Source organism: Gossypium hirsutum, chromosome D06 (genome assembly GCF_007990345.1).
Source record: "Gossypium hirsutum isolate 1008001.06 chromosome D06, Gossypium_hirsutum_v2.1, whole genome shotgun sequence".
In the NCBI taxonomy this organism is placed as follows: Eukaryota; Viridiplantae; Streptophyta; class Magnoliopsida; order Malvales; family Malvaceae; genus Gossypium; species Gossypium hirsutum.
Window position 1 is genome coordinate 59837934 of NC_053442.1, and position 25966 is coordinate 59863899.

Sequence of the window (25966 nt, forward strand, 5' to 3'; positions counted from 1 at the left end):
ATTGATATTTATATATGTGTCTGTTTTATTTTGTAAATAATAAATGAATCTCCGTCTTTTTTGATTTTATAGAAATCCACAAAGAAGTCCTCTTATTTTAATTTTTTAAAATTCAATTATTGTGCTTTATGTAAATTTATAAGTTATTTTGAAATCAACCATTCACATTTATATTTATCACTAATTTTTTGATTAGTGGGTTTAGCAAGATTTTGGCATCACATTGGTTCTCCATTTGGAATTGTGGGCGGTGTTTGATGGATTGGAAGTGGTTTGGAGGAGAGTTGTACATGGCTGGGACTAACAAAACTTTAGGTTCGGGATGGATCCTAAAAAGTAGCTTAGATAAAAAATTTTGATCTGGATAAAAATGTTAAAACTCAAGCTTGGTCTGGCTTGCCCATATTATTTTTTTAATTTTATTTTTATATAAAAAATTTAAAAATATAATACACCAAATACATTAAAAATATTAAAATAAAAGTTTTCTAAGAAATTGAAAATGAGTTAAAAAAAAGTCTTTATACTTAAACAATACTAAGATAATTGCAACTTAACAAGCAAATGACTCTAAAATAGTAGCAAAATTAACAATAAAACAAGTGTTATACAATATCCAAACGTTAACAACAAAATAGTAGTAACATAGTAGTGAAATGGTAGCAAAATAGTGGGAAAACAACAGTAAAACATGGAAAAACAGCAGGATTTTTTTTTTGAAAATTTGTGTCGGGTTGGGTCTGGGCCAAAAACCTTACCTGAGGCCTATCTCATTTTCTAAACGGGTCTCTTTTTTTTGCCTATGCCCGTTTTTCGAACCAATTTTTTGCACAAACCCTCTCATTTTTTGGGTTGGCCCAACCCAGCCATGAACAACTCTAGTTTGGAGTAAAGTCAAGTAATTCTCGAGAGTGATAGTAGTGAGGCGCTGCTCAAGTGGGGGACATGTTTGTTCATTGGTATGGCGTGTTAATATGTAGTTATAGCCACAACCAATGGCAAATTCGAAATTTTTTTAACAAGTTGGAAATTTAATTATAATTTTTCATAGATCCAAAATATAAGTTCATTATGCATTAATTTATAATTTCATCGTTTCTAAAGTGATTAAATAACATTTTTTTTCATTTTTAGGGAGGTTAAAGTGGAATTTTATTATATATTAATTTATATTTTTATTTATAAGAGGATTGTTTTACAAAATTTTCATTTTTTTAAGGTTAAAGTACAATTTCACTAAAAATATTAATTTATAATTTTTATAAAGAGGCTAAATTGAAAATTTTCAAATATTGGGACCAAATCCTTTACCTATCCCGACAAATTTGCCTTTGGTTACAACGGCAATGGGAGGTTAAGCTTGAGCAGGTACCAAGTGAAATCTATATTAAGTCCAAAATTGATCATGCAACCATAACATTAATCTCACCGCCACTACTATTTCTTAATTTATATTAAATTAGCATGGATCATGCACATCATAGAAGGTTAATGTGGACTTAAAAAAAAATTGCAATTTAGACAATCACATTATATAATTTAATTAATTTGGACACTCTTGTTAAAATTGTGAACATAAAACCAATCTAGATTTTTTTATGCCAGAGATTTTTAAATATTATTACATTTTACAAAAAAAAAATCCACATGTGTTTTCTGTTTGCAATTTTCATGAGAGTGACCAAATTGACCAAACTATATAATGCGTGCGCTTAAATTGTAAACTATTTTTAGTACCAAAAATAAAAAATTTTAATAATTGAATGACTCTTTATGCAATTTACCCTTATTTATGTGATATTTAATGTATTTTATAAACTATGCAAAGATTTTCTAGTCGAATAAATATATTTGATAGTTAGTAAATTTGGATAGAAAATACAAATAATTGTAATAATTAAATTTTAAGTTAAGAAATATCAAAATGTTATTTTTAATGAAACTAACTCTCAAACTTGACCACATGTTTTTTTACCTTGAGTAATGAAATAACCCTAAGCACACTCTTTTCTTTGTATGTACAAAGCAAAGAACATTTTTATAAAAAAAAAATCATTTTTGCTATTACTCCATATACTATGCTTAAATTATAAATTTAGTTATTATATTTTAATTAAGTCAATTTGAATTTTGAAACTTTTGACATAGACAGTAACATTTAAATCCATTAGGCCTGTTATAAAAAAAAAATCCATTAGGCCTAATTTTGTTATTGGTCTCATGATATATGTAATTTATAGGTTTAATCTATACTTTTTGAAAATTTCAATTTCAATTCTAATTGAAACGGTAGTTGTTAAATTTATTTGTGACATGTTTATGGGTATTATGTGAAAATAACAAATTGACATAATATTATACTTGTGATAATCTATTTGTCACATACAATTTTAGAAATAGCAAAATATAACTTAATGAATGTAATGTCTACCATTTGGTCCATGATTGAAATTTTAAAATTCTAAAATCATATAGCCTAATTGAACAAATTAGAATACACTCATTATAAGAATTAAATACGCAACTTATGCATGGTACAATGACCACTAGTAAAAACTCACTAAAACTAACAAATGAACAATTTTTTGTCTCAACAAAAAAAAAAAGTTAGTTACTAACAAAGTAGCCCAAACTATTTGCATCCAATAAAAACAACAATAACATTCACCTCGTAACATTATGAACAAATTTTTTAACTCTCAAATTTGGTAATTTTTTTGAAGTAAAAATCCATCAATAATCTCTCATTATTCTTCCATCTTCCACTCAAAAAACGAGTACATCAATGGTTACAACATTATCATGTTGCTTCACAGTGGCTCTTTTCATGGTCATTCTAATGGTAAGTCCGAGTTCGAGTTTGGCTAATATGAATGTAATTGATGAATGTTGGAGAGGGAACCCTCTTTGGCGAAGTCAACGACAACAATTGGCCAAATGCTCCGTCGGTTTTGTCGGAAAAATGATCAACAATTTTGGTAAAGACGTCGTGAAATACAAGGTTATTGATCCTTCCGACGACCCTTTGAGTCCTAAATCAGGGACCCTTCGTTATGGAACCACAATGATCAAAGGAAAAGTATGGATCACATTCAAAAATAGCATGACCATCACACTCCAAAGACCACTTCTTTTAAGCAGCTTCACTGCCATTGACGGTCGTGGCGTCGATGTCCACATAACTGGCGCTGGATGCCTGTTGGTGTACCAAGCGATCGATATAATCATCCATGGGCTTCGCATCCACCATTGCAAGGCCCAACCACCTAGCACTGTGATGGGTCCAAACGCAAAGGTGATCCCTTTAGGCCAAATGGATGGAGACGCTATAAGATTGGTCACCGCAAGAAAAGTGTGGATCGATCATAACACATTGTATGAGTGCCAAGACGGCCTCCTCGATGTCACTCGCGGTTCCACCAACATCACCGTGTCGAACAACTGGTTCAGGAACCAAGACGAAGTTATGCTCCTCGGACACGACGATGGTCATTTGAGAGACAAAAACATGAAGGTCACTGTCATTTTCAACCATTTCGGACCTAACTGCAACCAAAGAATGCCAAGGTAAATAATAATTATGGATCGGTGAGCTCCATGTTTTTAATGCATATTTACATGAATTATCTGAAGTTTTTATATATTAAATTATATTGCAGAGTTCGCCATGGATATGCACGCATAGCGAACAATTTCTACCAAGGGTGGGAACAATACGCCATCGGTGGTAGCATGAGCCCCAGCATCAAGAGTGAAGCCAATTTTTTCGTTGCTCCGAATGATGTTGGGAACAAAGAGGTTACATGGAGAAAAGGAGAGAAAGGTTTATGGAAATTTTATTCAGTAGGGGATGTATTTAAAAATGGAGCATCTTTCAATAAGCAAACAGGTGTAGGTGGAGCTAAGCCTAACTATAACCAAGAACAAAATTTTAAGGTTGTCGATGCTGGATCTGTTAAGAAATTGACAAGTGAATCTGGTGTTTTACGATGCTCCAGAAGTTTAATATGTTGAAAGTCATTTGTGTTGGCATCTCAAAGTGTAGGACTCGAGTTGTGACGTTAACACCCTTCCCACTAAACTGTAACGTAAATACTAAAGCTTTGGTTATATTGTTTGATGTAAAAACTGGGTGAATATTTGTACAAGAGAAAGGGGATATTATTATCATATTGATATTCATATATGTGTGTCTGTTTTGTTTTGTAAATAATAAATGAATATCTGTCTTTTGACTTTACAGAAATCCACAAAGAAGTCCTCTTATTTTAATTTGTTAAAACCCAATTATTGTGATTATGTAAATCCATAAGTTATTTTGAAATCAACCATTCAAGTTTATATATTTATTAGTAATTTTTCGATTAATGGGTTTAGCAAGATTTTGGCATCACATCGGTTCTCCATTTGGAATTGTGGGCAGTGTTTGATGGATTAGAAGTGGCTTGGAGGAGAGTTGTACGTGGCCGAGACTAACAAAACTTTAGGTTCGGGCTGTATTCCTAAAAAATAGCTTAGATTTTTTGTTCAAGTTTAGTCTGGATAAAAATGTTAAAACTTGAGTTTGGTCCGGCCTGACGCATATTACTTTTTTAATTTTATTTTTATATAAAAAAATAAAAATATAATACACCAAATACATTAAAAATATTAAAATAATTTTTTTCTAACAAATTAAAAATGTGTTTAAAAAATTCTTTGTACTTCAATAATAATTAGATAAGTGCAACTTAACAAGCAAATGGCTCAAAAATAGTAGCAAAATTAACAATAAAACAAGAGTTATACAATATCTAATCATTAACAACAAAATAGTAGCAACATTGTTGACACCATTTTTTGGATGAAAACGGGGTCGACTTGGGTTTTGAAAAATGAAATCAAATGTGGGAGTCGCCACCAATCTTTTTTGATAAGGTGTGATCGGATCACCTCGCAATGTGAACGTTTTAATAAATAGTTTGATTTATTAAAACATTATTTTTCGGTCTACAAAAACCTAGAAAACGGATTCGGGAGTCGGTTACGCACGAGGAAGGATTAGCACCCTCGATGCACCCAAAATTGGTACCTAGTTGATTAATTAGTGTCTTAGTGTCAAAGATTGAAAACTTTGAAGAATTTTAAAAATACGATCCTTAAAGAAAACTCGAATAATATTGATTGAAAGTTAAGAAGATATTTAGCTATTTGGTCGAACGAGCAATCGAAACCCAGCACGTTAGGGCACGTTCTCTCGAATTTTTAAATGCGAAACATTGCCTCGTTTTGAAAGTTTAAAAAGGATATTTGACTATTTGGTCGAACGAAAAAAATCGAAACCCAGCACGTTAGGGCACGTTTTCTCGATTTTCCAAACGCAAGACATTGTCTTATTTAGAAAAACTTTCCTTTTGATGTAGATGTAAAATATGCATAACAAAATGTTAATGAACGCAATAATGCGAGCATGGATAATACAAACAATAGCAACAAAGTAAAATAAAAGGACAAATTGACAACATGCGAAATAACAAGTATATAAGCAAGTGAGAAGATATACATGTTAGTGCACATCAAAGTTTGAAAACAATAAGAAATATATAAACAAGTAAATAATGATAATTTATAAAGGTATTAAAAATATATGTCAAAAGTATGTATGTATATATGTATTTATAAAAAATGAAAAACGTATATAGATATAGATATATATAGGTATGTATATACATTGTGAAATGTATTGAAAATATGGGTATATATGAATTATATATATAAAGGAAAATATGGATTTTAAAATATAAAGAATATGCATATATGTGTATGGATATAGGTGTATGTATGTGCCAAAAACGAAATATAAAAATATATTTATGACTTTGAAAATGTACATTTATATATATGTTAACAAAACATATGTATATATATATGGTAGAAACGTATATATATTTAATGTATATAACAAAATTAAGATTAAAAAGTAGAAATAAGTAAATTATAACAATAATAATTAATAATAATGATAGTACTAATCTAATTAGTTCTATAATAATAAAAGTCACAGTGGAAGAGGATTAAATTAACAAACAAACAAAACATAGGGGCAAAATTGGGAGCAAAAATAAAATTACAGAGTAAAAAAGCAATAAAACAAACGAAAAGGACTAAAATCAAAATGCGTGCAAAATTCAGGGACCAAATGAGTAATAAAACCCAAATATGGACGCATGTCCGTCGTTTTAGCGCATCAGTGAGCCAGGGACGAGATCGAAAAACAAACAAAATTTTGGGGATAAATTAAAAGAAAACAAAATTGAACAAAATGAGTAAATTTAAAAGAGAATAAATGCGAAAGGACCAGGATCGCAAATAGACCTTTGGTCCAAAAACACGCGGATCATTAATGTCCAACGGGTCGGATCTCGGGTCGCCTCAAAACGGCGCCGTTTTGGCGCTGAAGCTCCCCAAATGAAACGACGCCGTTTCAATATTAGTATAAAAGTTGAAATTTTTTCTAAAAGGCTTATTTCTTCCTCCTTTTCAGAAAAAAAATTTATTCTCTCTCAGACTCTCTCCATTGGTCATAGAGTCTGGCCAATAGCCGGGCCGAGGGCCACCGCACCGGCCGCCGGTCGCCGACGGAGAGTCAAAAAGTATATTTTTTACCTCGTTTTTAGATCTCGGCCTCCTAAATACAGCTCCGGTTTCGAAACACCCAAAAAGAAAACAAAAAGGAAAGGACCACCGGCCTTTCAACTACCGAATCTATCGCCGGAGAAGAAGCCTCCGACGATATAGGCGCCAAACGATCCCGGTGAGTGTTCTTGAAGCCTTTTCCTTTTTCTTTCTTGTCAAAATAGATTCGTAAGAATAAAAATAAAAAAATGAAAACGGAAATAAACAATAATATCTAAATCCACCCTTTTTGAACTTCTCTTCTTTTATTTCTCTTCCAAAGATTTCTTTTTTTTTAAAAAAAAATTCATTAAAAAATTTAATAAGCTAGAAATTTAATTATAATTTTTCATAGATCCAAAATATAAGTTTATTATGCATTAATTTATAATTTCATCGTTTCTAAAGTGATTAAATATTTTTTTTTGCATTTTTAGGGAGGTTAAAGTGCAATTTTATTATATATTAATTTAAAGTGCAAGTTTATATATTTATTAGTAATTTTTCGATTATTGGGTTTAGCAAGATTTTGGCATCACATCGATTCTCCATTTGGAATTGTGGGCAGTGTTTGATGGATTGGAAGTGGTTTGGAGGAGAGTTGTACGTGGCCGGGACTAACAAAACTTTAGGTTCGGGCTGTATTCCTAAAAAATAGCTTATATTTTTTGTTCAAGTTTAGTCTGGATAAAAATGTTAAAATTTGGGTTTGGTCCGACCTGACCCATATTACTTTTTTAATTTTATTTTTATATAAAAAATCTAAAAATATAATACACCAAATACAATAAAAATATTAAAATAATTTTTTCTAACAAATTAAAAATGTGTTTAAAAAATTCTTTGTACTTAAATAATTATTAGATAAGTGCAACTTAACAAGCAAATGACTCAAAAATAGTAGCAAAATTAACAATAAAACAAGAGTTATACAATATCTAATCATTAACAATAAAATAGTAGCAACATAATAGTGAAATAGTAGCAAAACAATGAGAAAATAGCAATAAAACATTTTTCGTTGGTCCGACCCAACCATTAATTTATAATTTCATCATTTCTAAAGTGATTAAATATTTTTTTTTATTTTTAGGGAGGTTAAAGTGCAATTTTATTATATATTAATTTATAATTTTTTATTTATAAGATGATTGTTTTACAAAATTTTCATTTTTTAAGGTTAAAGTACAATTTCACTATATTTATTCATTTATAATATTGGGGACCGAATCCTCTACCTATCCCGACAAATTTGCCTTTAGTTACAATGGCAATAGGAGCTTAAGCTTTGGCAGGTACCAAGTGAAATTTATATTAAGTCCAAAACTGATCATGCAGCCATAGAATGTTGATGTGGACTTAAAAAATTTTGCAATTTAGACACTCATATTACATAATTTAATTAATTTGGACACTCTTGTTAAAATTGCGAACATAAATCCAAGCTAGATTTTTTTTTTGTGCCGGAGATTTTTAAATATTATTACAATTTACAAAAAAAAATCCACATGTGTTTTCTATCTGCAATTTTGATGAGAGTAACCAAATTGATCAAACTATATAATGCGGACACTTAAATTATAAACTATTTTTAGTACCAAAAATAATATAAAAAATTTGATAATTGAATAACTATTTATGGAATTTACCCTTATTTATGTAATCTTTTATGTATTTTATAAACTATGCAAAGATTTTCTAGTGAAAATTTACCATCAATATATTCATTTAATCATACCACCATAGATTGAAATTATTATGAACTTAATCATACCATCAAGACGCTCAAATAAATATATTTGATAATTAGTAAATTTGAATAGAAAATACAAATAATTGTAATAATTAAATTTTAAATTTTAAATTTTAAATTAAGAAATAAAAAAAAATTATTTTTAATGAAACTAACTCTCAAACTTGGCCACATGTTTTTTTACTTTGATTAACGAAATAACCCTAAACACACCCTTTCATTTGTAAGTATAAAGAAAAGAATATTTTTGTAAAAAAAAAAACCTTTTTGAATATCTAAATTAGGTAAATTTCAATTTTGAAAATTTTGACACAAATGGTAACATTTAAATCCATTAGACCTAATTTTGTTATTTTTCTGATAATATATGTAATTTATAGGTTTAGTCTTTATTATCCAATTTAATCATTTTTAATCTCTATACTTTTTGAATATCTAAATTTCAATCCCGATTCAAAGGGTAGTCATTAAATCCATTTGTGACATGCTTACGAGTATTGTGTGAAAATAATAAATTGACATGACATTATACTTGTGATAATCTATTTGTCACATACAATTTTAGAAATAGCAAAATATAACTTAATAATAAATGTAACGTTTACCATTTGGTTCATGATTGAAATTTCAAAATTCTAAAACCACATGAATTAATTGGCCAAATTAGAATACACTGGGATTAAATATGCAACTTATGCATAGTACAATAACCACTAGTAAAAATTCACCAAAAATAAACAAATGAACAATTTTTTGTCTCAACAAAAAACAAGTTAGTTGCTAACAAAGTAGCCCAAACTATTTGCATCCAATAAAAACAACAATAACATTGACCTTGTAACATTATGAACAAAATTTTTAACTCTCAAATTTGGTAACTTTTTTGCAATATAAATCCATCAATAATCTCTCATTATTCTTCCATCTTCCACTCAAAAAAACGAGTACAAAAATGGCTACAACATTATCATGTTGCTTCACACTGGCCCTTTTCATGGTCATTCTAATGGCAAGTCCGAGTTCGAGTTTGGCTAATATGAATGTAATTGATAAATGTTGGAGAGGGAACCCTCTTTGGCGAAGTCAACGACAACAATTGGCCAAATGCTCCGTCGGTTTTGTCGGCAAAATGATCAACAACATTGGTAAAAACGTCGTGAAATACAAGGTTATTGATCCTTCTGACGACCCTTTGAGTCCTAAATTAGGGACCCTTCGTTATGGAACCACAATGATCAAAGGAAAAGTATGGATCACATTCAAAAATAGCATGACCATCACACTCCAAAGACCACTTCTTTTAAGTAGCTTCACTACCATCGACGGTCGTGGCATCGATGTCCACATAACTGGCGCTGGCTGCCTGTTGGTGTACCAAGCGACCGATATAATCATCCATGGGCTTCGCATCCACCATTGCAAGGCCCAACCACCTAGCATTGTGATGGGTCCAAACGCGAAGGTGATCCCTTTAGGCCAAATGGATGGAGACGCTATAAGATTGGTCACCGCGAGGAAAGTGTGGATCGATCATAACACATTGTATGAGTGCCAGGACGGCCTCCTCGATGTCACTCGCGGTTCCACCAACATCACCGTGTCGAACAACTGGTTCAGGAACCAAGACAAAGTTATGCTCCTCGGACACGACGATGGTCATTTGAGAGACAAAAACATGAAGGTCACTGTCATTTTCAACCATTTTGGACCTAAGTGCAACCAAAGAATGCCAAGGTAAATAATAATTATGGATCGGTGAGCTCCATGTTTTTTAATGCATATTTACATGAATTATCTGAAGTTTTTATATATTAAATTATATTGCAGAGTTCGCCATGGATATGCACACGTAGCGAACAATTTCTACCAAGGGTGGGAACAATACGCCATTGGTGGTAGCATGAGCCCTAGCATCAAGAGTGAAGCCAATTTTTTCATCGCTCCTAATGATGTTGGGAACAAAGAGGTAACATGGAGAAAAGGAGAGAAAGGTTTATGGAAATTTTATTCAGTAGGGGATGTATTTAAAAATGGAGCATCTTTTAGTAAGCAAACAGGTGTAGGTGGAGCTAAGCCTAACTATAACCAAGAACAAAATTTTAAGGTTGTCGATGCTGGATCTGTTAAGAAATTGACAAGTGAATCTGGTGTTTTACGATGCTCCAGAAGTTTAATATGTTGAAAGTCATTTGTGTTGGCATCTCAAAGTGTAGGACTCGAGTTGTGACGTTAACATCCCTCCCACTAAACTGTAACGTAAATACTAAAGCTTTGGTTATATTTTGTTTGATGTAAAAACAGGGTGAATATTTGTACAAGAGAAAGGGGATATTATTATCATATTGATATTCATATATGTGTGTCTATTTTTTTTGTAAATAATACAATGAATCTTTGTCTTTTGACTTTTTGAAAATCAACAATGAAGTCCTTTTACTTCAGTTTGTTCAAATTCAATTATTGTGCTTTATGTAAATTGTTACCTTAATTTGATTGACTAATAGTACTTAATATTGATGTTAAATTGTTGACTTGAAAATCAATAAAAATCATTTATATGTAAAGTATTAACAAAAATCATTTTTTTCTAGTTTATATATTTATCACTAATTTTTTTATTATTGGGTTTCGCAAGATTTTTGCATCACATCGGTTCTCCATTTGGAGTTGTGGGCGGTGTTTGATGAATTGGAAGTGGTTTGGAGTAAAGGCAAGTAATTCTCAAAAGTTATAGTAGTGAGGCGCTACTTAAGTGGGGATCATGTTTATGATATTTATAACAGTAAACTTTAACCAAATACGTACCTGCATTTTCGAATAAGTAGATCTTTGGTGTTTTCCGGCTTTCAACCAAACAATCTTCTCTGTTATTCTCGTACCACGAACTGCTTCGAGTGTGGGCTTCAACCAATTAAACTAAAACACAGAACTTGAAAAAGTTTTCCTTTTGGGGGTGAAAACAGAAATTCTCTCTTTTTTAATAAAAATTGATAAAACCTATATTCTGGAAAATATATTTAAAAGTTGAGAATAAATTCTCTTTATTTTTTGGTAGAATAACAATCTCTCAAAAATTGTTTAAAGAGTTCTACTGGTGCCATCTATTTATAGGAGGAGAAGGTAGAACCCTTGTAGAGTTGTAGAAGTATATTTTAAATAGAAAAACAACATCCTACTTAGAGTAGGAGAGGGGTGAACTACTCACAATTGTATTTCTACTAGGGTTGTTACCCTCTTCATGTTAGATGAAGGGTTTTAAGCCTCTCTCACATCGGGTCCAATTAAGAGTACTTCCTAGACCTTTTTTTAACCCAGTACTCTGTAATATGATCCAACCCAACCCAATTTTTCTATTTCCTTAAATAAACATTAATGTTTATATATAAAAACAAATTTCTCATCCCTAGTTTACCCTCAACAAAATTTTGACGAGTTTACCGTTGGTAAAACTTTGACGATTTTGCTCCTGGTAAAATTTTGAAAAAATATGTTTAATATGTCACAACTCAACATGTTCACTATGACCGAATGATTTATTTTCATTTTTAGGCTTCTAAACAGTCCATAAACATAAACTCATTCTTTCATAATTTTTTAAGTAATCCTATATATGATTGCAAATTTCCATTTCCATTTCATTTTCATTTCCATTTTTGAAAACCTACATCCATTTCCAAATGATTCTATTTCTCCATTTCGAAGAAAACCATAATCATTCCTGAATGTTTCTCATTTCTCTTTTTCTATTCATTCTGTTCATTTCTATTTAAACACGCAATTCATTTCTAATTTCAACGAGCTACTGGAGGGAGCAGTTGGACATATGTTGTTAAGGCTCAAATGATTTATAATTAAGTTTCGGATTTTTGCCTATTAATTATAAACTCATTTAGTCACAAAGTCATTCCACTATAGTATCGTGATTGAGCTCTTCCCAATGACATATCATTACAAAAGCAACTATTCAGTACTCGTCCAATGACCTTCTCATTAGTGTGCTACCCTCATAGGATATCCTGTATCTCTTTGGGATAATATACGTTCTCTCAATATGTTCTTATTTTATCTCATGGTAACCATTACATCTTCCTTCATGAAAAGTCAATCACTATCAAATAGTGATCAAGTCATCCATCACAAAGATGGATGACCCGTGACCATGTTTACATTTCATCAATCATGTGATGTCAATGAGAGGATATCATTTACTTATGTTTTGGGATATGAATTCCACTGTTGTGAATGACGCTACATACTACGGAAGTCGTACACTCAATGCACCAGCTTTCGATTCCTTATCTATTTGAACTCAGGCTTTTACTTACATCAAAGTGTATGAGTCAGGCATACATAGTTCCCCTTCCACTTAGGATTTAGGTATACCACACTATGAACATCACAAGTGAATAAACCCATAAACAGATTCAGGATCTATTCTGCTTGGGTCCTATCTTCTAGGAGTCATCCGTTGTACTGCCTACTAATACAAGCTTCTGGGAGTTAGTCACATCTATGTCTCTATTTTGTAGGAACCATCCGCTTCGATGCTCAAGACAAGACATCTCCCCAATTGGGCTTGATAGATGACATATTATTCTTTCAATCGGTTTGTTCATTTCCTATTAGACTAAGTAATGTTTAGGTTCATCTACTAATACAAGCTGTCTTTTTGTACTACAATCTGACCACGTAATATTGCTTAGTATTAGTTAAACATTAGACAACTAATAAGCAACATTTGCTTCCATTTTGCTTTGCGTGCAAAAACCATGATAGGACAATTATAAAAATTATATTAATGTAATCAATGAATTTGTTTTATTAACCAATCTGTTCGGAAAAATTACAATTGTATATTGACAAAATTATTACACTTAAGGTACCAGAGCCAACAGGTTAATACTAGTTCGGTTCAGTTAACCGTTCGGTTAATCGTTTTAACACCCCTAATGGAATGTCCTCCGAACCATAGGCTAATTCTCGAGCGATAATGGGTTCGCAATTAGGTATAAAGTCGTACCTATGGTTCCAAATATTGATATATTGCGCATGGAATGTAACCCAATTTTTATCGGTTCTACCCCAAAAGTCAATATTGTGCAGATCTTTGATGTATAACTTTATCAAATTTTTGCATCTCCATCCTAGCATACACTATCAATGGCACCTTTATGTGCCAAATGTTAGGATTCACCCAAAATTTGGACAAGAAGTATGCTTGAATTCTCGGATTGGTGTATGACATCCATTCAAACTATAATACAATAATAATTTTAATTATATATTTACTATTAATTTCAACATAAACTATGTTAATATTATATAATTGGAAATTTAAAATACATACATCAACTTCTGATCATTGATCTAACAGGAGCTGTATATCTTGAAGCTCATCTGGTAGTCCCACATAACTCGGCACATGGTTCCACCTATCTAAATAATATATTAATATAATAATTTAAATTTTAAATAATTTTATTATGATAAATATATTATATAATGAATTTTATATTGTCACGAGTGAGAATGTATAAGGGTAGTCCACTCAAGGACGTAAAAATGACAACCAATACCATGCCCATGATTGCAGTAAGAGCATGCAACCACAAACTTTAATTTTTTGTGGTTGTATCGCCTAACACATCTCCTGGCACAATATCGCCAACACAACTAACCCCCAATTGAGTCGGTCTACTTCTCTAAGTCCTCAAGTTTTAGCAATCACCTTAAATGAACAAGATTTCATATTAATCGGGTATTAGGAGACCCCTGATGATCCTAAGGATATACACCCGAGCGTGTTGTTATCTTTCAATTTCACTTGATTCTGCATCGAGCCAAACAAAATATCTTTTTAACTAATTCATATTTATCTGGACTCCATAAATTGTGTTCGGAACCTTCCCAAAAAATTGCTCGCATATATCTCTCCAATCGGCAGTGACAACTGACCCAGTCACTAGCAGTTCGTCCACCAGTAACTCGAGCTGTAACTGCACATTCTCGAGTGTGATATTTCACTTGCCGCATTGAGGATGAAATGCGTGTGTCTTGGGTCTCCATTTTTCCACCAATGTGCTTACAAGTGTGGGTCCAATCAACATTCCCTACCCATACAGGGCCACGTGGAAAAATCTCACCTCTCTTAAGTATGGTTCAATTAAAGACGATGGAGGAGCGGATAGATTGCGAATATACGTCTCAAAAATCCAATTTTCCGACTAATTATAAAAAAAATACAAAATCTTAAATTTCAATATAACAACAAAATAATTAAATTAGATTAGATTAAATATATTAAAAGAATTCTTACCATTTGCAATTGAATGATCGAAATGTGCTTGCCATCGAAATGAATTAGAGAATTTGCCATTACTGATTTCAATAAATACGAAAAAAATCGCAATAAAAAATTAATTAAAAAATTGTAATACAAAATTAATTAGGCTAATTTTGTTATTGGTCCCATAATATGCGTAAGTGATAGGTTTAGTCTTTATTATCAATTTAATCATTTTTAGTCTCTATACTTCTTGAATTTTTTTTAGACATTAAAAAAATTGCAATTTAGACACTCCCGCTAAAATTGCAAACATAAACCCAAGCTAATTTTTTTTAAAATGAAATTATTAGTTGAAGATTTTTAAATATTATTACAATTTACAAAAAAAATCCACATGAGTTTTCTATCTACAATTTTGATGAGAGTGACCAAATTAATCAAACTATATAATGTATGCTTAAATTATAAACTATTTTTAGTACCTAAAATAAAAAAATTTAAAAATTAAATAACTATTTATACAGTTTACCCTTATTTTATTGAGTTAATAATCACTCTTTATATATTGAGATAATATATTGTGATTTGACTCATTAAATTTGAGAAAAAAATAGTAATAGCGTATATGTGTTTAATTTTTTATTTAATTTATTTAACCAGGGTGAAGACAAAAATTTTTTTAGAGGCCAAAATTAATTTTTAATAGTTTATATTTTTATAATTTTTAAAGGATTAAATCAAATTTTTATTATCTTAGGGGGACCAAAGTGTAATTTTACCTTTATTAATTTAAAATTTTAAAATATCTAAATGATTTAAATGGACAATTTTCTATTTTAGGGAGGCAGGGCCTTGCTAATCCCTAGATCCGCCTCGTGTACAATTTGTAATATTATATAAATTATTTAATTTGTATTTTTTTGGTACGACATTACACACACAGATTGCAGTCTAAAATAACGAAAAATTATTCTCTACCTTCTTCCATCAATTGATGAAGAAATGCATGCTTTCGTAAATAAAAATAAAAATTACATTAATTCACTCTGAAAAAAGAAAACTGTTTCATTTCATTGATGTCATGTTGACTAAGCGTGTGTTTTCCACCTCGTAGGAGCGTAGCCTATTCCATTTCCTAACACATGGTGGCTGTACACGATGAGTAAAGAGGCTTTGCAAGTCCACGGTTAGAGCAAGACTTGTTTGTCTTTCCAAATGGTATAAAAAAAAACACAGGAAAAAGAAAGAAAATAAATAAATAAAGTCCTCTGAGATTCAGTTTTCAAATTTAAACTTGAATGTTTAAAGAGTTATAAAGTATATAAAAAGAAAAAAAATAGAATATTCAATTTGAATTTTTGATTAGAACGTAATAAAAAAAAAGAGCCGAAGATTCTAATTTAAATTTAAAATATTAGGATCAATTTACAAAAAGAAAAACTTAAAAAAGGGTCAATATACATTTTGGCCCCTCAAATTGTACTTTTGTACCAAGTTGGTACTTTTTTTTTAACTTAGTTGGTGCCTTCACTTGTATCGTGTCACATGGTTCGGTACCCTTATACTAATATCATTAGTTTGTGTTGACGTGTCATTGATAGTCTATTTGGTGGTAACACACGGCAGCCTATTAGAATGTCACGTGTCAAACATAAATAAAAATAAAAAATATTTAAAAATATATAAATTAATAAAAAGCATATTTTCCACATTAAAAATGCACCAAGACAAATGGTTGTCCATATACATCTGAATCTGGACAACAGTTTGTCCAAATCAATTCTAGATGTGCTTTCATTGATTTTATATAATTTTAATTTGTTTTAATAAAATATCATGTTATTTATACTATTATTAAATTTAAAATATATAAAATTAATAAAAAAAATTTCACACCAAGAATGAACTTGGACAAATGATTGTCTAGATTCAACTACCCCTAAATAACCGTTTGTCCAAATTCATTCTAGACGTGCTTTTAGTAATTTTATATATTTTTATAAATTTAATTTTTTTTGAAAATTAAATTTATAAATTTTTAGTTTTTATATATTTATACATTTATACATTTATATAAATTTATAAATTATAAATTTTATATTTTTAAAATATTGTAGGATTTTATATAATTTTAATTGTATACGTTTTTATAAATTTATATTTATATATTTCAAACTAATTATAATCTAAAAAGCTTATATTTTATAAATATATATATGATTACTAAAAACACGTGGAGTGAACCTAAATAAATGGTTGTCTAGATACATCTAATATGAACAACCATTTGTCCAGATTCATTTTTGACGTGGAAAAAATTATAATTTTTTTTAATTTAAATATTTTGATAGATTTTTTTAAAAAAATTTATTTATGTTTAATACGTAGTATTCTGAGAGGCTACCATGTATCGTCATCATATTGATTATTAGTGTCACGCCAACACCAACTAACAAAGTTGTTAATTAGGATGGTACTAAATTATATAACATAATACAAATTCAGGTGTCAACTTTAGGGGGAAATATACTTACCCTTAAAACATCCTCATGTTGATGGAACAAAATAAACTTTAGTTTTAGATTACCTTTTAAATTTATTATTACACAAGAAAAAGTAAATAAATAAATCTACATTACGTGACATGCTCTCTAGGTGAAAAGGAAAAATATGTATAATTTAAATGAACAAATTTTTAAAAAATATGTATAATTTAAATGAATAATAATTCAAATCGTAGAGCTTGTAATTGTTGTCTTTTGATCCTATTTGATTCTTGATATTTCTTCTTCATAATTCCCAAATGTGCTTGGAGATATCCTTACAAAGAATTAACTCCAAGATTGAATGTTCAATGACCTGAAACAAGTAGTTTTTGACCTTAAGATCCTTCAACTTCATCCCTTTTATTTCTGTGTCTAACATTGTTGTTGTTGACTCTGGCACTCCATCCGAGACAACTTGGCAGTACTCTTTTGATCTTAGATTTCTCTATTAGCATGCTCCAGCGATCATAACCACCATCGAAGCAAGGTATTGCTGGTTGCACAAAATTTTCAGATGCCATGGAATACGAAAAATTGCTACCTTTGTCTTTGCTTTTTGATAACTTGGCTCGGATATCATTTTTAACTGAGAGTTTTTGTTACAAATGAATAAAAGACTTTAATAAGAAAATAGACTCAGAGGAGAAGAAGTTGAACTATATGTTTTATTCATCAAATAGCAGCTCAATAACTAAAAATTAAGAAACAATCTACAAAAGAGTATGAACTACCAAAACAAAAACTCCTATTTCTTAGAAAAATATCTTAACATATATATATGTTGAATATGAATACCTTTTTTTGTTGATGAGAAACTTTCATATATGAGATAGTTTTATAGGTATTGGGAGCCAAATTTGGTACAAGTGAACAAAAGTGAAAGTTTCAAACAAGACAACTTTTAACAAGCTCAATATTAATGAACAAGAACCAATATTTTGACCAATACAAAATAATGCCTAAAAGCCGATAAATGTAAAGCTCAATTTGGACAACCGGGAGGATCCAACACTTGAACCAACCTCCATCGCTAAACATCGAAAGGGAGCTAAGGGGAGGATTCAAAACCATTATAATTGCAGTTAACCATCAAAGTGAGCAATCACCTTTCACCTTGATGTAATAAACCTCTTTCTAATATTTTCGCTCTCGTAGTGATGAAAACTTCATTTCTTAACCAATAACAAAAGATGTGTAAAACTTTGGAAAGATAACACGAGTCATCTAAGGCTCACCGAGTAAAGGTCATCATCGACAAATAAAAAAAACCAATCATTGCACTCGAGCAAAAGAAATAGTCTTAAAAAAGGCTAAGTGCAATGCCAATGCCATAATGATAACCTTTACTGAGAAAAGAAAAGGATTACCTTGATTCCAAAACTTATTATTCCAAAATGATTCTCATCACATCAAAAAATTTTCCGGTGGTCAGCGGATGGAGTGAAAAAGGCCACAAGTAGGGGTGGCAGCCAATTGCTTACCGCTAGAGGCTTTTCAAGCTCTAGAGCTCTTTATAAAAAGACTGACCGTTGAAGCTAGTTAAGGAGGTTGCCAACCAAGTTTTTTGAGATATTAACAATTGAATAAATGGCACGAAATGGGGGATATGGGCAATTTCGACAATGATCTTGCGAGCATAAGAGGAGATTGAAGTAGTTTTTCACTTAGGATTTAGGACTTCAGAGACCACCTACACTGAAACCGGTCAAGTGAAAAGCCAACAAATGATGCAAAGATGCTTCAACAAGACTAAGAGAAAGTTAGAAAGATTGGGGGTTTGCACTTTTTGGTTAAATTTACACTAATAGGTAAGTATTTTGGGAAGACAAAACTAAAAACCAAAATGGGGAAGGAAAAAGGAAACAACGAATGTGTTTAATGTAGGGGATAAACTCGATTAAACAACAAACAAAATAAATAAAATAAGAATCGAAAAGATCGAACATGCAAATTTTATGTGGAAAAACTCCTCAAGTGAGGGTAAAAAACCACGGGCAAAAGGAGATTTCACTATAATAAAGGAGAGTACAAAATATGGAGAGAGTTAAAAGAAAAACTCAAAGCCCTACAAGAAAAACCCTTCAAAACAAAGAACAAAATTCTCTCAATCTAAATAAATTTTTTTGTTGTGTAAAACCTAAAGTAACTATGGCCTATTTATAGGCTAGAATTCGTAGCGTATATAACTACAACAACTCTAGGTTAATTAAAGTTTAAATGGGAAACTAAAAATAAAGTTTAACTAGGAAAAGAAAAGACAAAATAAACTTTGGTAAAAATAAGAGGCATTCTCCTACAAATCTCCACATTGACTCATATTCGGACCAACTCCCTTGCTGAGCCCTATTACGCGCTTAACTGATTCTTCATCGGATACTTACCAAGTCCAAGTAATGCTCGAACTTTGAAACCGGAAGGCTATTTGTCCACATGTTGATTGGATTGTGTTTTGTGCCAATTTTAAGAATATGAACATCCCCTTGAATGATCACCTCTCAAACAAAATGATAACGAATGTTTATGTGCTTCGTTCTCTCACGATGCATTTGATCTTTAGTGAGATGTATGGCACTTTGACTATCACAATATACGACAGTTTCCCCTTTTTCACTTACCAGTTCATTGAGCAGACCACTTAACCAAATTGTTTCTTTTACTACTTTTGTAATTGCCATGTATTTTACTTCAATAGTCGACAAAGCCACTGTAGCTTGAAGTATCGCCTTCCAACTAATGGTACAATTCTCAAAAGAAAATAGGTAACCTATAAGAAACCTTCTTCGATCTAAGTCTCCTGTATAATTAGAATCAACATATCCGACTAAACCCTTTTGAGTTCTTCCAAACTATAAGAACATGTTAGAAGTACCTCGTAAATATCTAAAAATCCACTTAACTGTATGCCAGTATAACTTACTAGGGTTGGTCATGTATCGACTAACAACACTAATAGCATGTGAAATATTGGGACGAGTGCATACCATTGCATACATCAAACTTCCAACTGCGCTTGAATAAGGTACTTTTGACATGTACCTTTCATTTCTTCATTACGTGGGGAATATGAAATTGAGAGTTTAAAGTGTATAACCTGTATCCGTCGCCAGAATAGGGTTACAAGGCATTACCATATAAAACACGGCTCAAAATAGTCATATTACACATGCTTTAAAATCCCATCATTCGAAACATATATACCTCTTACTCATATCATTCAAAATCAAATTATAAGATGACTCATCACATTACAAATTCCATGCACATACATTAAGACATCTAAGCATATTTTACTTCTTAAGCTGAATATCAAATATATCAATGCATACTTCTATTCATGTGCATAAAACCAAACAATCCATATCGCTCGGCTTATTGTCCATTAGAAAATGCAACATAATCAATTTCACCAAATAGTCAAGTTTAGCATATAAACATCTTAGCCACTAATGCATTTAACCTTATCAACTATGCACCACTTTTTTTTTTTAAACTCAACTAATAAGTCATACATGCCTAACTTGCCATTTAAGTACAAAACATGTGTATGCTTTGCCATTCATCTTATCTTCTATTTGGCTAGCAAACTAACCATACAATTTACACCCAATTTGTATGCTAATTATTAAGCCTAAAATACATATAAAACCAATACATACTTTATTCACTTAACTAACATTAGCCATTTTCCAAGTACTTTAGCCATTCAAAACATGCCAATTCCATACAGTATAAATCATATCAAAATTTCATATACACACCCAAATCAATTTATAATATATATATCCGGTCATGCAAATTAACTTCTATATAACATTTAAATCACATTCAACCTTTGCCATCCTATATTAAGCCTAAATAGTCAAATCATAATAATGGCATAAACATTTCATAAACTTAAAAGAACACATACCAATGCAAATATTTCATACTTACAATAATAAGTCAATTACCATAATAGATCATACCACTATGTATACATATAACACATTTTGTAATTCAAGCATTAAAACCATTAGTCCTTTACATACCGAATTATCAAATAACTTATCAAAGACATATATATATGTTTACATTTCATCTACCGATTATATAATAATATATCAATTTCCATTTTCAATCCATTTCACCAATGTACTCATGCCATTACAAATTTACTCAAATTAACCATTTCAATTTAGCAAATATTCATAGCATAACATAGTCCACACATAATGAATACAACCAAATTCAAAATTAACATATAACTAATACTTAACTACATGATTTGATCACCAATGCCGAATCACAGACTAGATTACGACCATCACCTATATTTACATCACATAAATCGAAATAACCATTATTTCATCTTCAATATATTTCGTATTTTACCTATTTAATCAAGCCAAATCTCAATACCATTCCATCACACAAATTAGACCATAATTCATACTTACAAATTAAACTAATACATGACCGAAAATCACTATCATTAGCATCATTAACAAACCACAACCATAACACATCCATCATCCATATCAAGCTACCAAAATAAAATAATTATAAACCATATATATATATCATTACGTCTTATCAAATTCATATACCAAGCATACCCCACGCCTTTACTATGACCAAAATTACTTAAACCTTGGATCATTAGCATTAGATCAAGCCATTTTCGCGTGGCTAAATATATATACAAAAACTAAATTAAAACTAGCCTATACATGCCACATAACCAAAAACTCAAAGCTTTAATTTACCGAAGCCATAACCGGATAGTGTGATCACGACTCCAACGTCTTCCAACCCGAGCAAGTCTTTAGAACTCTAAAAACATAAGAAAAACACACAGAGTAAGCTATTACAGCTTAGTAAGTCATAAGCAAATAGATAACTTAACAACATTTAATTAGTTACAACAAAATCAAATCATGTTTTCAATATTCATATACATTTCCATAATCGAAAAATACATTTATCAAACACGTACTATACATCAAATCCATATTTAACCAAATACAAATAAGTTTAACATTTGGCCGAATATATATATGTATATATAATGTCATTCACATGTGCAGCTCTCATTTTTTTTACCTCATTATTACATATCAAATTTTGATCGAATATAAACTACATTATCAACTCATTTTTTTAACCAAATTAAATTATACTAGCATAATCACATTTAACCTCAAGCTTAACGTTTCATATAAAACATGTGTTTTCTTAAGTAAATCTTATCTTAACCGAATGTATATGTATATATATTCAAAGTGTCAATCAATTCAAAGACATAATATCATTATATATCCGAAAATATATTTACACATATACATAAAATTTTAAATCAAAATATAACATCATATGCATATACATAACATATGGCCGAATATACTCCACCAATGTACATATGTTCACATTAGTAACTTATATAATTTGTATCACATACCAACTGGCCAACTTACCTTATTTTTAAATAGGTAGTCAACTAACTCATACCTGATCGTTTTAGCTCGTTTTACACCTTCGATCACAACTTATCATTGCCCGTTGAACCATTCGAAATTTAATAGGATACTCAGATAATCACATATATCAAACAATGCCAACGTCTCAGACGTGGTCTTACATGCTATCTCATATCGATGCCACTATCCCAAACAGGGTCTTACACGAATCAAATACGATGCCAATGTCCTAGACATGGTCTTACACATAAACACAAGTCGACGCCGACGTCCCAGACGTGGTCTTACACGAAAACACATATCAGAGTCCTATGTCACGACATAAGTATCCTATCTATTCCTAGGGTTCGTACGAGGCTTTTAGGAATTGATTATCAATCGAATCAAACTCGAAACAAAATCCCTATCTCGATAATCACATTCAGCCAAAGCATATAACAAATAAAATAATTTAATTTATCACTTATCATTTATATATTCTTGAATTTAACAACATTTAAATGCTTATCGACTTACCTCGGATATCGACGGACATAGTCGACTACTCGACTGCTTTCGACTTTCCCCGATCTAATTCCGTTTTCTTCTGTTCTTGATCTAAATAAGTTCAAATTTAACTAATTTAACCACATATTCATTTAATTAAATCCAAAACACATAAATGGGAAAATTACACTTTTGCCCCTAACATTTCACATTTTTCACAAATTAGTCCCTATTTCACAAAAATACAAAATAAACAAACTTTCCTTGCACAATAGCTTGGCCGAATATGCACTAAGCTCATATAAATCCATGCATGTCATTTATTTCACATTTTAGTCCCTCAATTTATTATTTTTGCAATTTAGCCTTAATTACTCAAAATCATCAAAAATTCAATTTCAACATATATATATCCATTTCATATATTTTATTTTCTATCATTAAACAACAAAATTACAAGCTTTCAACAATGGCAAAACACAAAATCATCATCAAATTCAAAAATTTAAGCATGGGTCGAGTAGTATTCGAAACAACGATCTCAAAAACATAAAAATCATCAAAAACCAAAATCAAAACATACCTTAATTTGCTTGAGCAAGGGCCGAATACCTAGCTTAGTTTTCTTATTTTCTTTCTCTTTTCATTCGGCACAAAGATAATGAATATGGCCACTTTCTTATGTTTTGTTTTTATTATAATAACATTATAATATATAAATTATTATTATAACCTTTATAAATAATATAAAAACTATATATTTTAAACATAATGTCGTCCACTATCTTTTCAATGGTCAAATTGCAACATAAAACCCCCATAATTAAAGAACAACCACTATTCGGCCCTTTTAGAAATAACCACTAAATTTTCATTTTACGCAATTTAATCATTTTATTTAATCGGACACTCAAATGACAAAATTAAAGCACGAAATTTTCACACAAGTAAATTCATACATAATAAACACAGAAAATAATTTTAAAATATTTTTCTAACTAGGATTCTTGGTCCCGAAACCACTATTCCGACTAGGGTCAAAATCAGGCTGTTACATGTATAGCTAAAGGAGTATTTACTGGTTTTGCATCTTGCATCTCAAATCGCTTAAGGATCTTCTTGATGTATCTTTGTTGCTATAAAAACAATTTCTCGAAATGTCTATCATTTAAAATTTTCTTTGCTGGACCTAAACCCTTCATCTTGAACTTAGAGTTAACCATGGTTTTAAGACAATTAATTTCAGATGGATTCTTAGCCGCAATTAACATATCATCAACATAAAGCAACAAATATATAAAAGAACCATCATCAAGACATTATAGATAAATACAACTGTCAGACTTACTTCGAGAAAAACTAATACTCAATATGAAGAAGTCAAACTTTTTATACCACTGCTGAAGTGACTACTTCAAACCGTACAAAGACTTTTGTAAAAGACAAACATAATCTTCTTTACCTTCAACTTTGAAGCTTTCCAGTTGTTGTATGTATATATCCTCCTTAAGGTCATCATGAAAAAAAGCAATCTTTACATCTAACTGCTCTAACTCAAGATTATTTGATGCAACAAAGGTCAAAAGCGCCTAATGGACGTATGTTTCACAACGGGAGAGAAAATATCATGAAAATCAACTCCTTCCACTTGATTGTAGCCTTTTGCAACCATTCTTGCCTTGTACCGAGTGTCGTTAGGACTCGAACCTTCTTTCTTTTTAAACATTCATTTTTAACCAACGATTCTTTTACCGATGGATGGTTTAACTAGCCTCCAAGTCTTATTCTTTTGAAATGATTTCATCTTTTCTTCCATTGCAACGAGTCATTGGCTAGAATCGGAAGCTTGAACTTGTTGAGAAATGTCCCTATCTTGTAGTAAATATGTAATTATTTTCTATGTATTTGAACGATGAATAAATAAATTTCACATTTCATGTTATGTCTTTTGTATTTCTGTCCATATTTTGCCTACATAGTAGAATTATGATAAAAAAATATTAGTTCATTGATTGTCTAAGTTCAGACTGATGATAAGTGGCATTATAAGAACGTTTATATTGGGAGAAAAACAACTTGCTTCAGTAGATAATCTAAATGAGTTTGTAATCCCGTAAAAGAATCAAAGTGAGCATTTGATTCAAATACTGAAAAAGATTATTATGTCGTCTACAATTTCAATTAAAGAGATAGCTAGTCTTGGCTATCAGAGCAATTGGCTCCATGGGTAGAGACATAGATGTATTTATTGGTAGAATGATACATTAAACTGGACCCAAGATGAATTAATTCTGAATCGTTTGTGAATGAATTCACTTGTGACATTCATGGTGTGATTTACATAAATCCCGAGTTATTCACTGACCATGTGTATGTAACTTATGTGTTTTGATATAAATGGAGGTTTATGCTCTAAAGATGATCAAGCTAATAGCTGGTATGTTGAGTACATGAGTTGTGTATGGCATGGCTTTACTAGCAATAGTGGAATTCATAGCTCAATTAAAGAGTTAACGATATCCTCTCATTGGCATTGTGTGGATTGATAAATATGGAATGTAGCCACGCGTTACTTGTTCTCGAACGAGCAATTTATCACATTAATTTGTTGACAGTGGTCATATTAATCATTAAGAAGATATAATGGTGACAATGAGATAAAATATGATTGTATTGAGTGAACAGATTTAACTCAAAAGAATCAAGGATATCATATGAGGGTAACACACATATGACGATGTCATTGGAAAAAGCAGTTGAATGAAATGCTTTCGTAAAGAGTATA

At 30.8% G+C, this 25966-nt stretch overlaps 2 protein-coding genes and 1 long non-coding RNA gene across 3 annotated transcripts; 2 read left to right on the forward strand and 1 right to left on the reverse strand.

Annotated features, from left to right (window-relative positions):
* The first annotated feature begins 2854 nt into the window (after positions 1–2854).
* Positions 2855–4014, forward strand: LOC121218576 (putative pectate lyase 2). The gene is made up of 2 exons (XM_041096005.1): positions 2855–3567; positions 3660–4014. Exons 1-2 carry the CDS (start codon positions 2870–2872, stop codon positions 4012–4014), a joined length of 1053 nt encoding a protein of 350 aa, XP_040951939.1. The 5' UTR covers positions 2855–2869.
* A 5369-nt stretch (positions 4015–9383) lies between these two features.
* On the forward strand, positions 9384–10589 carry LOC107900217 (probable pectate lyase 4). The gene is made up of 2 exons (XM_016825909.2): positions 9384–10141; positions 10235–10589. Exons 1-2 carry the CDS (start codon positions 9402–9404, stop codon positions 10587–10589), a joined length of 1095 nt encoding a protein of 364 aa, XP_016681398.2. The 5' UTR covers positions 9384–9401.
* An 11207-nt stretch (positions 10590–21796) lies between these two features.
* On the reverse strand, positions 21797–23862 carry LOC107900218 (uncharacterized). Its single transcript, XR_001684832.2, has 3 exons — positions 23765–23862; positions 23212–23292; positions 21797–22051 (listed from the first exon to the last, which is right to left on the reverse strand). It is a non-coding gene; the product is annotated as an uncharacterized lncRNA (long non-coding RNA).
* Between the last annotated feature and the right edge of the window lie 2104 nt (positions 23863–25966).